Source organism: Fukomys damarensis, unplaced genomic scaffold (genome assembly GCF_012274545.1).
Source record: "Fukomys damarensis isolate Sample0158 unplaced genomic scaffold, DMR_v1.0_HiC HiC_scaffold_34, whole genome shotgun sequence".
In the NCBI taxonomy this organism is placed as follows: domain Eukaryota; kingdom Metazoa; phylum Chordata; class Mammalia; order Rodentia; family Bathyergidae; genus Fukomys; species Fukomys damarensis.
Window position 1 is genome coordinate 6,365,193 of NW_022900946.1, and position 14,147 is coordinate 6,379,339.

A 14,147-nucleotide genomic window follows, 5' to 3' on the forward strand; every position below is an offset into this window, starting at 1 on the left:
CCTGACCCTCCCTCCTGCACCCAGCACCACATGTCAAAGAATGTTTCCCAGTCCTGTCTATAATAGAAAGAAGGTAGAAATAAAGCCAGTGAGGTAGCGCATGCCCACAGTCCCAGCTACGCAGGAGGCAGAGGCAGGAGTTTTGTGTTTGTCTGAGCCCAGGAGTTGAGGGCAACATGTGATGCTCCGCTACAATTTGTTCCTCTCTCTTCCTTCTTTATCCCCTTCCCCTCCTTCCCTCCCTCCCTTTCTCTTTTGGCACTGGGGGTTGAACCTGAGACTACACTGAGTTACATCCCCAACCCTTTATAAAGGTTTTCTGGGGGCCAAGGACATAGCTCAGTAGCACAGCACCTGCCTGGCAAGCATAAGGTCTTGAGTTCAATCCCCAGCACCAAAAAAAAAGGTTTTTTGGTTCTTTTTTTAAAGACAGGGTCACATACAGTTCAAGGTAGGCTTGAACCCACTATGTAGCCCAGGCTGGCCTGGAACTCACAGTGTGGCCCCTGCCTCAGCCTCCTGAGTGCTGGAATTAAGGGTCTTGCTAAGACATTAAATTACTCAGGCTGGGCTTGAACCTTTGATCCTCAGGCCTCAGTCCCTAGGGTTCTGGAACAATGAGCATGCATCACCATTTGGATCATGAACACTCCCGAGACCCCAGTGTTGAAGGCTCAGGTGTCAGTCCACAGTCAGTGCACTATTGGGAGGCAGGAGGCAGTGCCTTTAGAAGGATGTTCGGTCACTGGGGGCACCCTTGTGGGGAGTTACTGGGACCCTGTGCCTCTCTTCCTCTCACTATGAGGTGAATAAACTTCCTCTACCAGGGGCTCCTGCCATGACTCACCGAACCACACAGGCCCAAAGCAACAAGAGCCACAGACTGTGGACTGAACCCTCTGAGGCCATGAACCCAAATAAGCCTTTCCTTTCTCAGACATGATCTCAAGTATTTTGTCACAGGACAGAAAACTGACTAATGCACTGTTCAAAGACAGAAGGAATGAAGGAACTTTAAAAAAAAAAAGAATGAAGGAATTTAGATATGTCTATCAATAATACACTGGATCAACTGAGTATTTTTTTCAACGAAATATTATACAGAATGAACACAAAATGTTCAGCAAAAGAAGCCATACTGAAAAGAATCCACATCATATGGCTCCATTTATATGAAGTATAAAAACTGGCAAAAGTAATCCAGGGTAATAGAATTCACAGGGCTGCTTCTCCTTGGGGGAGGCAGCAGGGACTGAGGGGGGACACTGGTTATATTCTGTTTCTCAATCTAGGCTGGCAACACACTGGGTTCACTTTATTTTTTGAGACAGGGTCTCACTATGTAGTTCAGGCTGGCTTTGAACTCCCAGCAATCCTCCTGCCTCAGTCTCCTGCGTGCTGGGACTATAGGCATGCTCCACCATGCCCGGCATGAACTTAATTCTTTCCGTTATTCTGGTCACAAACTAAATTGGATGAGAACTGAATCAAAGTTAATGGTTAGGTTCAATGTTGACCTTATGGTGAAATCTGGTTTGGTTCTTGTCCAATTCTGTTTGCAACCAGAACTGTGAAAAGAATTAAGTTCATGAACTGAGGCACACTGTATATGAATTATACCCCAACAAAGCCATTAAAAAATATGTAACACATAAGCAATAGCACAAAGAAAACCCAAAGTTTTTTTTAAAAAATCAAATAACGTAAGTGAGGAGCAGAAGGTGCAGGAACTGAAGCTGGTTTGAGGAAGTCCCCATTCAGCCCATCCCCTCAGGGCTCAGGGACCGGCTCACCTCAGACGCCATCTTGATCACAACTTCATCTTCTTGCCACTTCCCGGTGACAGCGTTGTACCTGCAGAGACAAGAGCCTACTCCAGGATGCAGTATCATCACGCCATCCCATCCCTCACTGGCTAACAGTGAAAGACCCTGGGGGCTCCCTTTGGCCCTCAGGACCTAGCCCGCTGCTCTCTACCTTGGCCTGGACCTTCGGGGCAGGTTGTGGACACTCTCCCTCCTTCCCAGCCTGTCTTTCCCTTTCCTCAAACACAGTGTTGCTTCTCTAGCCTGTCCCCATTTCACCAACTCCCCCACACTGATTTCGGCCCTGTTGTCTGTCTTGTTCTGCATGTGGCTCCCCACTAGTCTGTAACTCTTCAAAGATGACTTCTGGTTATCTTGCTTTCATGGGGCCTGATGTGTGCATACTTAATATGCCCTGGATGGATGGCTAAATACACAAATATCCTTACTATAATGGGTCTATGGAACAAACAGCACATCCCAGGTAGGAGGGTGGCAGTACCCTCAATCTTGCCAGGCAACTGGGCCAGATGCAGCCTGAGTAGCTAGGTACATGTCCCAAGAAGGAAGGACTGTCCCAGTGCAGGCAGAAGAAGGGGAAGATCCTGCCACTGAGTTCAACCTGGAAAGGGTCTGCTGGGTGTACGTGCACCCAAGGCAGAGAGATAGAGAATGTTCTGGAGAGAGACAGAGAAGGTTCTGGAACATTTCCATCTCTCCTCTGTCAGGAATCCTCTTTCACAGACAACATCTGGCATTAGGCATGGCTGGTGCTCAGACAGGTTCGCCTAGTAGAAACTTCCTCAGCTCAGTGGATCACTAATGTCTAAAAGCTCCCCTGGGCTGAGGTATTCTTATCTCTGGTCGATGGCCTCCTTTGGCCCACTTCTCAGTGGGGACAAACTCCAGAACACGCCCAGCCTGATGAACAGGTTTCTCAGAGCCTGAAACTTCTACAAGACAAAACAAGCCAAGGCCTGGCAGGTAACCTCCTCACTCAGGCAAGGACTGCTCTTCACAGCCCATGGCAATAAATGACAGCAGGGATTTATTTTTAATTTTTGTTACTAAATAGGCATGAAGGTCATGGACACAATTCTCCTTCACCTCTACCCTGAGAGGCACAAGAAGTTGGGATGGGGGAAGTATGCAACCATGGCAGAGCCTCACTTGACACCCACAACTGCTAATATCATAGACAAGAAGGCTCAAAGTTCACTGGATGTTCATGACATGCCGAGGGCCTAAAAGGATTGTTGCACTCAACCTCCCAGCAATCCTGAGGTTGCTACAGATATTATACCCATTTTTCCACAGGGGAAACTGAGACTCAATAACCTGCTTGAGAGTCAGGATTCAAATGCAGGGAGGTTTGAACTAGAATCTTGCTCTCACCTAGGCTGGTGTAACTCACAGCGATAGGAGTATCTGTTCCCAATACTGTAATAGGCTGGCTCTTAAAAAAAGAAAACCTGGAATGGAGAAGGAAGCCTCCACTTTAGAAATCTCGCATTCTATCAACTCCTGGCCCTTTCACTGCCACCAGCCAGGGCAGGAGAGGCCAGCCACTTCCCTTAGGGAAAAAGCAGTGTGGCCTGACCTCAGAGCTGAGATGAGCTCCAGAACACAGAGGGCCAGCCCAGCCCATGGATTCTGCTCTCTCAGCCCACGGTCCCCAGGGCCTGCCTGGGTGCCTAGAGTCCGTGGCCCGGAAGCCATGCATCACCAGCCAATAACCAAGAACACTCTTATAGGTAGGAAGGAGCACCTGACACTGCCGGGACCCCTGCAATTCTGACCTGGGCTGCCGGGCACAAAACTCTGACCCAAGCAAGGGGGAGCCCCTAGTAGAGAACAGGGTGGGGCACAAAGAGCTCGAAAGCCTTGTCCTCCCAGGGTGAGAACAGAATCGGGCTGCAGGAAGGGGGAGGAGGCAGAATCCGCATCTCAGCTCCCTGAAGCTAACCAGAGCCAGGGAACTAGATCTGAACAATGAAATGCATGCAAAAGGACACCACCTCAGCTGGGGACTGAAAAGCCACTGTGCTACCCTGGTGCTGTTTTTCCATTTGGCAGCAGTGGTGCAGCTATGTGTGGAGACGATGGATCTCCAAGGTGGAGGTAGCCCGGATGCCCGACTGCCCTGAAAAGCTGCTCCACTGTCACCCACCTCCAAATACAGGAAGTGCACTGTTGAAGCCCCTGGGCTGTGATATAACTCAGCCTAACCTGTCTAATACGTACCTTGCAGGACAGTAAGAGGGACTCAGCAAGGTAACACAGAGTGCCTAGAGCATGAACAAACACTCAGACACAGGCTGCTGCTTTATGGGCTGAGTATCTCTTATCCAAAATGCTTGGGACCAGAAGCGTTCCAGATTTCAGAATGCAGTATTTGCAGTTTTGACTAGCTGAGCAGCCCTACTGGAACAAAGCGTTCCAAAATCTGAAAGATTTATTTAGATTGGGATGCTTGTATTCCTCCCTTCTCTTGACCCCAGGGGTACTTGGGCCTCTCCAGCTGTGAGCAGAAACAGGCCCACGTCCTGCCAGGACTCCTCCAAGCCCCCAGACAAGCTGCTGACCTGTAGCGAGTAGCATTTTCTTTGGTAATGTCCTCGAGGTGGAACTCAGCCCAGGGGTCGGGCATGTGCTTGGCCTTCTCGATCGCATGCTTCCAGGCCTCCTGTAGAAGGCAAAGGGATAATCAGGGCCCGTTCAGAGGCCAAATCAAATATGGGTTTCCATCTACTCTTCTTTCAGGAATAGTCTTCAAGCGACACTATGTGCTCTTATGGGCACAGCCTCCCTTTGCGAAGAGAGTTGTGTCTTAATTACACACCGCTGCACTTGTACTTGAGAATGAAAACAAGATTCTGTGCTTGGGGGACAGGGATTTGGCTCAGTGGTTCCGCCACCTGCCTCACAAATGCAAGGTCCCAAGTTCGATTCCTGGTACCAAAACCAAAATAAAACAAAACAAAAAAGATTCTGTGCTTGGGATGTGGCTCAATGGTAGAGCACTTTCCTAGCATGCACAAGACCCTGGATTCCACCTTCAGCACTGCAATCAAAAAAGGGAAAGAAAAGAAGATACCATTTCACCCATCAGATTGGCAAACATTTAAATGAGTTTAAACAATTTAGCCCGTGTGATCCTGGATGTGGGGAAACAGGTATTGCCATATACAAGCAACAGGATAAACCTTTTCTACAAGGCAATCTGGCAATGTATTAGAAATTATTTTTAAAGCATCCCTTATTTTTTTTTTTTTTTTTGGTACCGGGGATTGAACTCAGGCCCTTGCACTACTTGCAAGGAAGACCACGGCACCGAGCTAAATCCCCAGCATCATCCCTTAATTTTGAACCAGCAATTCTACATCTAGGACTCGATCCTACAGAAACTTGAACATGCAAGCGTGTATACACAAGAAGTGCCACGTAACTGCACAAAACCGAATCCAACACAAAGGTCTGCCTGTGGGGAAGGGTTAAATGCTATTATTTCCATTGAGAAGGCCAAGCAGCCCTTCTAACAGACTGCACTCAGTACTGTGGGAAGTCTTGGTCCTACCAGCCCCTAGAACTCCGTTTTATAACAATTACCGTGTAACCCATTTTCACTGTCCTGTATGCCACCCGCAGGTAACACTCCAAGCTCGGTGTCCATTGGAGGCATGCCAGAGCCATGCTGCCTGCCATGTAACACAGCTCAGCTCAGGACTCACATAATTATGAGCCAGTTCCCACGACACAATTGAAGGTCCTGTGGGCTACAGTGAGAGTCACTGTGCAGAGCTTCCCTCCCCATATCAAGGGTCCCGCATCCCCTGCCTCCATCTACTTAATCCCAGGAGCACTCCCCAACATTGTGATAATCCAAGCCACCCCCCAAAACACGAGACGCACAGCATTGGCAAAGATGTCCAAAGTAAGTCACAAAGAGAGCAGCTGCTAAATGCTAGGGGGGCAGGCTGCAGTCTGAATGTGTCCCCGCAAAGGGGGGTCAGAACTTAAACCCCAGATTCATATGTTAATGACATCTGGGGGAGAGGTAACCATGGTAGAGCCCCCTTGGGGACATCAGCAGCTTTCGCAGAGGGGGTTGAGGAAGCGAGACCAGAGCTGGTGCATGCTCTGTCCTCCACCATGTCATGCCTGCAAGAGGGCCCTCACCGGGTGCCAGTTTCAGGCACTCAGACTTGCCGACCACGAGAACCATGAGCCAACTAAACTTTAATTCCTTATAAACGACCTAACACTGATTATTTTGTCATAGCAACAGACAACAGACCAAGACTTGCTTCCATACCATTTTTGGTCTTGAGAGTCTATTTTACCTAGGAAGCCTAGAGCATACTCAGTGGTACAGCTTAGCATAAAAGAGGCTCTGGGGTCAATCTTGAACACACATATACACACAAAACAAAAAACAGCAACCAAAAAACCTAGCTCATTTTATTGCTTTTGTGATGCCAAGTAGAATTCTCCCTGTTCACCCAAAACCAACTCCTACATCCACAGCAAATGGCAGTCCCCTTTTGCCTCTTCATGCTCTGTGCCCTCTCCAGCATCTGTGAGACCCCAGGTTCCTTCCAAGCCAGAGGCGGGGTCGTGGGGAGGAGAAGAGATGGTAGACCGGAGGGGGCAGGCCCCACAGCTCCGGGATGGGAGGAACACAAGGGACACCAGCATCCCTCAGGGGTCCCAGCCAGCCTCCACTGAAGCTCAGCCTCCCAGGGACTCTGACCCAAATGCAGCTGCACTCTGTCCTCCCTCTCACCGTGGCTCCTTGATGGGACCCCACTCAAAACAGGAGAGGACAGGCAGAGGAGCTGGTGCCACAGACAGACACACAAATACACACAAACTCACAGCCCAGGGCTCCTTAGCTGGGGCTTTTCAATCGCTGCAAAGTACAAAAACTAGAGCCCATAGCCTTCTTTCAACTACTTTGTAAGCTACTTTAGGTTTTTTTTTTTTCTTTTTATTGAGTTTATTGGTACATTCTAGGTATACAGTATAGTTACATTCATTACTGGGATCCTGTACCTTTACATGACATGTCTTGGTTCACATTTTTTCCCCTTGTCCCTGCCCTCCCTTCACCCCCTCCTCCCCTCCCCATTTACAAACACTTTATTTCCATTTTTTCATTTTCTCCTTTTTTTTTTTCTTTACTTTAGGCTTAATGACAACACTCGGAAAACACAGAAGTCAAATCCGACCTACGCTTTTGACCCAGGGCAACTCTTGCCAAGGGCCTTCAACAAGTCCTTTCCCAGGACTTTGACACACATCTAAAAAATAAGTCTGCAACCAATCACACGGTATATATAACATCCTGTCAGGGTTGAGTGGCTCAGTGGGATTTCATACTTTATTTGGTGACTCTGATTTATTTCCCTGACTCCAAAAAGATGACAGTGTGCAAGCCCTACAAAATCCCGAATTAGAACATGGAAGGCCTGCCTCACTACCTACTCCAAAACCACTGCTGACAACTGACATAGCTACCTTGCCAGTTCCCCCTCTGCCTTTAACACACGGGGCTGCAGCGCACATCTGTTCTGCTCCTGACTTTCCCCCACCTTCTGCGGGATCTTGGAAGGCTTTGTATGTCACATGTCCAGGCTGCCCGGCTGCCCTCCTTTCCTTTCCAAGGCTGTGGGATACAGGATCACACAGATGTCCCTGAAGGTATTTGTCTATCATCCAATCGATGGATACTTGGATTTTCTCCAATATATCCTGGCACAAACATTGCCAAGGTGAACACCCTCGTACTGCAATCCCTGCTTGCTCACGTAAGACCTCAGTGATCCATCTACAGCACCTGAGTCACATGTAAAATCTGAGCGGCTGGACCTGTAGCTCAGCGGAGGCCTAGTATGGGCAAGGCCCTGGGTTCAATCCCTAGCACTACAAAGAAGAAAAAAAGAAAGAAATTGCCAAGCCAGAAAGCTAGAAATCGTCAAGTTCTTTTTCAAAAAAGTTCTTGTAAGGAACAACAAGTGTGTGCATGTGTGTACATGTGTGTGCGTGTGTGGGTGTATGTTGCATGTGTGGGCATGCGTGTGCATGCATGTGAGTGTGAGTGTGTGTGTTAGTTTCTGGGAATCAAAGCCAAGGGTGCTTTGGCACTGAGGTAGATTCCCAGGCTCTTTATTTTTATTTAGGGCCTTGCTAAATTGTTGGCAGGACTGGGACTCGTGATCTTCCTGCCTCGGCTGGGATCACAGTTGTGCACTTTACCTGGCTCAGTGTTTTTTAACTCAAACATTCTATCATGCGACCGTAAAACTTACAACTTAGGGGCCAGGGATTTAGCTCAGTGGTTCCGCCGCCTGCCTTGCAAGTGCAAGGACCTGAGTTCGATCACTGGTACCAGAAAAAACCCAAAAAATTTACAAGTTAATCTCCAACCTGCTTTACCAGGAACCATTCTCTGCACGAGTCTATCATCATCGACTTAACTATTCACCCGTTCTCCACTGTGAACTTTGAACTTGACACTGATTTTCCACTACTCTAAGTGGCTCCACAGCAGGGGTGTTGACATCTAAAATGTTTTCTGAATTTTGATCCCTGTACTTTAAAAACGTGCCACTGTCACCTCTCACACTGCAGCTGGGGACACCTCCTCAGTCCAAATGGCAGCAGGCCATCCTCTAGAGCTCTCCACATCTCACACTCTGTCTCTGCTGCCTCTCCCTAGGCGTGCAGCAGGGGCTGTCCCCACTCAGTGAGGACGAGCATCGGAAATCACCTGGCTGGAGGCCAGGGCACCAGCCAAAGAACAGTGAAGGGAGGAAGTATTTCACCATTAGGGTGCATTGCATTTCAAAGGGCCAAAGTCACTTTTCCCAAACCCAGAAAAGATCCACGCTATACTCATTCGAAAAAGGTAAATTAGCCAGGTGTGATGGTGCATGCCTGTAATCCCAGCATGTGGGAGGCTGAGGCAGGAGGACTGCCCTGAGTTTGAGGCCAGCCTGAGCTGCATAGCAACGCTCTGTCCAAAAAAAAAGTTAATTAGATGGAACTTTTTTTTCTCTTTTGTAGTACTGGGGACTGAATCTAGGCTCTTCACACTGAGCTATATAGTCCCAGTCTTTTCTTGTTTTTTGTCTTGAGACAAGGTGTAGCTAAGTCATTAAGTTAGTCATGTACCATCATGCCTAGTGTTTTGTTTTAAAGTATAATATACCTAGCTACTCAGGAGGCTAAGGCAGGAGGATGACAAGTTTAAGGCCAGCCTGGGAAATTTAACGAGACAGTCAAAAATAAAAAGGGCTAAGGAAGTGTCTCAGGGGTAAAGAATTTGCCATAATTTCATGAGGTTGTGGGTTCAATCCCCAGTACCACAAAAATGAAAGCGAGGGTGTAAGACTTGAATAAGCTAAAGTGACTCCATGCTAATAGGCCAGACTGTGCTTCTTCATATGCTAATTGCTACCCTGGCTAACAGCCCGCCCAGGGGCAAATAGTATGACAAATGGTGACCATAGAACATTGCCTGCATAAAATAAGCAATGCGTCTGCAGTCTTGTTCTGTGAATTCCCTCACTCTTTGTTTAGAAAAACCTTATAAAAAGTACCTCAGCCCCTGAGCAGTTGCCTCTCTGAGCTACCTGGCTCCAGGAGTGCCGTCTGGCCAGACTAATAAAGGTCTATTTACCATCTAGCCTGGTGTGTTCTCTCCTGGGTTTCTCGTTTCTCCATCGAGCTCCCGGAGCCTCGCTGGGTGTTAGGGTCCAGCATGGTGGAGGCCTTTTTGGCTGTTCACGCTCCGTGGAGTGGAAGTGAGACTTTAAGTCTTACAAGGGAGGATATAAAAAGTCCTGCAGTAACATTCGGGTCCCACGACTGGTCCCACACCACACCCTCCCTGATTAGCTGGTGTGGAACCTCCATACCCTTGTTTTTGGATGAAGGTTTTGAAGGCTGGTGGCCAGTTTTCTTTGTGGCCCCTGCGACTGGAATAAACACACTCCCACCAGAAACTGGCTGGCTCCCTGAGTAGCAATGCTATAGGGGTGACCCTGCCCAAGATGAGGAACATTTTACTATCAGGTCAGGAAAAACATCCCGATGGTGGCTGGGAAGTGGATCTTCTCAGACTCCTCAAGGGCAGCAGAAAAACAGAGACCTTTGCGAGTCCTCCAGCAGTGGCTTTGAGCCCATACTAACCCGCAACCCCTCAGCCAGGTGACCTGGTCAAGGCCATCAGTCAAGTGCAAACCCTGGGAGTTTGTGGTCTACCAGGAGATGGTCACAGACACATAGGTGCAGCCACTAAAAAGGACCAGGTGCCTTGGGTGATTTCTAAGACTTACTGTTTAGGAGGCAAAAAAATAAGTTGCACAATAATACAATGTGACATCATTTACTAGTGTCAGAAACCCAAAGATCCACGTGAATTTTCTAGACTATCTGTTACAGATACTCACATTCATGCCTATTTGTGTGTAAGTGCATCAAAAGTGGTCTGAAAAGGATTTCACCCATTTGACATCATGCTTATGTGGCGATTAGAGGTCCATCATGCAGACTTCAGTTTTATTTGTCTACACTGTTGTGTGTTCACCATGAGAATGCATTCAGGTATTGCATGTGTAAATACAAGTTAATAATAAAAACCAGTGGGTTAGATTTTGTTGTGTGTGTGGTTTGTTTCAGTGGTTTTGTGTGTGAGGGGCATGCTGGGAATTGAACCCAGGAAGCACTGAGATGCATCCAAAAACCTTTCTGTTTTTTTTTGTTTGTTTGTTTTGTTTTTTTAGACAGGGTCTCACTAAGTTGCCCAAGTGGGACTCGAACTTTTGATCCTCCTGCTTTAGTCACCCAAGTAGGTAGGATTACAAGTGTGCACCATGGTCAGCCTCATCAATGATTCTTAAGGCCCTAGCAGCTCTAATCTCTACTTACAAAGATCCTAAAACTCAGTTGTTGAGTGAACTAATAAATCTCACCTGAAACAGAGTGCAGATTTTTTTTTCATAAAGAGAAAAATATAAACCTGGCTATAAAACGGAAAGGCTTTGATTGTTCAAAGCATAAGAATACAAAAAAAAAATACAACTTTAACAATAATAGGAATAGTAACACACTTCCTTGAGGATGCCATGAGTGAGGCCAGATGAGCAGCTAATATGTTTGTGATTTCTCTGGCACACAAGATGCTCCCACAGGGCTTGCAGATCTCACACAGGAAAGGACCTGCACTCACTGAGTTCTCCTCCTGGAGACACTGATTGTTACCCGCTGCAAGTGGATGTTATAAAATGTTTCGTCCCATCAGCACTTCTGCAGATGCTCAGAAAAAGAGCTCTGAGTCAGCCTGCCTCTCCCTTCCTGGAGGGCAGAAAAGGGCTTAGACAAGAAAATAAAAGCAGCAGAAAGAACAGGGAAATGCAGCCAAGCTGCGGGCTGGGCTGGTTAGAGCCGCCAGTGATGTGGGGCCTCATGTTGTGCGTCCTGAGAGGCTGTGCACAAGTTGACTGCAAACTAACTATTCCACAAGAGGCAATGGCTAAAGAAACTATGATACAGCACATAACAGGCTGCCACAGAGAATTCAGGAATTATGACATTCAAAAATCCATACGGTATTTACTAATTAGGAAAGTTATAATCCACTACTGGCTAAGAAAAACGAAGTTACTAAGGACCATGCCTAGCATGATCCTACAATAATAATCTAAGTCCCTATTTATTTGTTCTCTATGTATACGAAAGTACAGAGAAGTCTGAAATGCTAAGATCTTAATAGCAATTCTAGGGGCATTTGCATTGTTCTCTGCAAGGAATATGGATGTCTACAATCAATACAGCAAATAACTATAAGAGAAACTAAACTAAAAACCCTAAAGAAATCTCTAATGCAAGGAGTAGCTGTAATCTCCCCGGGTGAGCAGAATTCAAACCCCGACAAGAGGAAGGGAAGGGGAAAACAACGATAATTAAACCAATAATACTCCCGAAGTGACAGAATGCCCTGCCTCTTGGAAACTCTCATTCAGACAGCATCCTGCCCTGCATCTCCTGGCAACTCCTAAGGGCAAAGAACAGGGAGGCTCGCTCCCCAGGCTGCAAATGAGGCATTCCAGACTCACTAAGCAAGGGGATTTTTTTTTTTTTTTTTTTGCTGAAAAACAGCAGCCAGGAAAAACCAGGCCCAGGACTCAAACCCAAACCTGCTGTGCCCTGGGTGCCTGCTTTTTTTTTTTTTACCAAAAGCATAAGGGGCTGAGCAGAGTTTCTAAGCAACCCAGCAATTCCACTCTTTGGTACCCAACAGAAATGAAAACATAAATCCACACAAAAGCAGCACTGTTCACTCAAAAGGTGGAAAAAACCCAAATGTCCACCATGAATGGACATTTAAAAATACATCAGTCTGGGGGTGTAGCTCAGTGGTGAAACACTTGCCTAGCACATGTGAGGTCCTGGGTTCAACTCCTAGCACTGGGGAAAATAAAAGAGGATTTATCCATACATCAGAATAATACTCAGCAATAAAAAGGAACAAAGCATAGACACACGTTCTAACAAGAATAAATCTTGAACCTGGGCATAAGCCCAGCAGTTTGGAAGGCTGAGGCAAGAGGACTACAAGTTCAAGTCCCATGTGGGGAACTTGGCAAAACCCTGTCTCAAAATAAAAAATCAAAAGGGCTGGGGATGGAGCTCAATGTGAAGGCTTTGGGTTCGACCCCCAGTACTGCCAATAAATAAATAAGAAGACGCGTAGATAGATGGACCATGAAAACATGCTAGGTAAGAGGAGCTAGAAGTAAAAGGCCATATATTACATGACTTTCTACATATGAAACATCCAGAAAAGGCAAACCCAGAAAAATAGAAGACAGAGTAGTAGTTACCTAGGGCTGGATGAAGCGGAGATATTAGGGATAATGGTAAAGGGACAGAGTTTCTTTCTGGGGTTATGAAAATGTTCTAAAATTAGCTGTAATTGATGCACAATTTTTTAATATATTAAAAAGCCACTGAATTGTACATTTAAATTTATAAGTTGTATAGTATGTGAATTATATTTCAACAAAGCTGCTGGAACAACATTTAAAAAGAAAAGAAACCTTTGCTAATAAATACCCAGCACATTTCCACAAAGGGTTTTGGCATTTTGACACATGCGCAGTCCTTAAGGAAGGCAGCAGGCCTGTCTCGGTCAAAGCTGTTTCAATTCCTATCTGGATGTCTCCTCAAAGGCTCATGTGCTCAGAGCCGGGGCTTGTGGGAGGTGACGGGATCATGAGTGTGTGATGCCCAACAGTGGCTCAGACTACAGAGGAGTATGTAGCCCAATGTGATGTTGGGAGGTGAAGCCTGATTGGAGGAGCTGGGTCACAGGGGGCGTGGCCTAGCAAGGTCTATCCCCCTCCTTTCTCCCTTGATCTTTCTGCTTCCTGCTGCCTGGCCTTGCCTTGGAGCCAGCCCACTAAGGACTGAAACCTCTACAAACTGAGAGCCAAAATAAATCCTTCTTCCTTTAAATTGGGGGTCTGGTGATTTCTTAGAAATGAGAAAGCAACTCAAACAAAAGCTTTTGGAAATCAGGATACCTAAAGCTTTTCTTTTCCTACAGCATAAAAAATATTACCACCCGGGGGGGTTACTTCCTGCAGTCACTGACAGAGGCTGCCCGCAGAGGCTGCTGGGCAGGACTTGGGCTCTATGGGCAGCAACCTCTCCGCCCAGTGAGTCATCAGATGCTGGCTCTTCAGTCTCACTCCTGGGCGATCGGATTTCTCTGATGAAGCTGTTAGAGCTGCTGGGTAAAAACCAGGACCCCCACTTAAGTCGGCCAAGGAGAGCACGGGAAAAGACGTGGGCATGGTAGGGAGGCTGGTGCAGCCTTTGAAAGGCAATTGGCGATGCCCAGCAGAGTTTAAACAGAGAAGTTCTGCCCCAGTCACTCCAGCACTGGGAGTTCTCTGGCAACTGCATGGCACAAAGGCATATCTCAAGGAGGCTCTCTCCCTAACACTGACAAGCCCAAACAACGATAAAAACAAAAAACTGAACAACATAAGGGAGCTGACAAACTTCAGTCACAACATCAACTCAAGCCCACCTTAACTGGGCCCCCATGGCAAGAAGATCAAAAATTCAAGCCCAGCCTGGACAACTTAAGGAGATCCTCTTAAAATTAAAAAAAAAATAAAAAGGGCTTGGGGATACAGTTCAGCACAAAAGCCCTGAATTAAATCTCCAATACCACTACTACTACTACTACTACTAGTAGTAGTAGTAGTAGTAGTAGTAGTAAATAAGTAAATAAAAATTTAAATTATTTTAAAGTTAAAAAAAAAA

The 14,147-nt window shown here is 46.8% G+C and overlaps 1 protein-coding gene across 3 annotated transcripts in view; it reads right to left on the reverse strand.

Annotated features, from left to right (window-relative positions):
- Eef2k (eukaryotic elongation factor 2 kinase) overlaps nucleotides 1-14,147 on the reverse strand; it is a 45,216-nt gene that overhangs the window by 25,074 nt on the left and 5,995 nt on the right. For all 3 annotated transcript variants that reach the window (XM_010623444.3, XM_010623445.3, XM_010623443.3), the window contains exons 2-3: nucleotides 4,391-4,491; nucleotides 1,794-1,854 (exon numbers count right to left, since the gene is read on the reverse strand). In XM_010623444.3, the coding sequence (XP_010621746.1) occupies nucleotides 1,794-1,854; nucleotides 4,391-4,491 (162 nt within the window). The remainder of the gene's footprint in view (nucleotides 1-1,793; nucleotides 1,855-4,390; nucleotides 4,492-14,147) is intronic.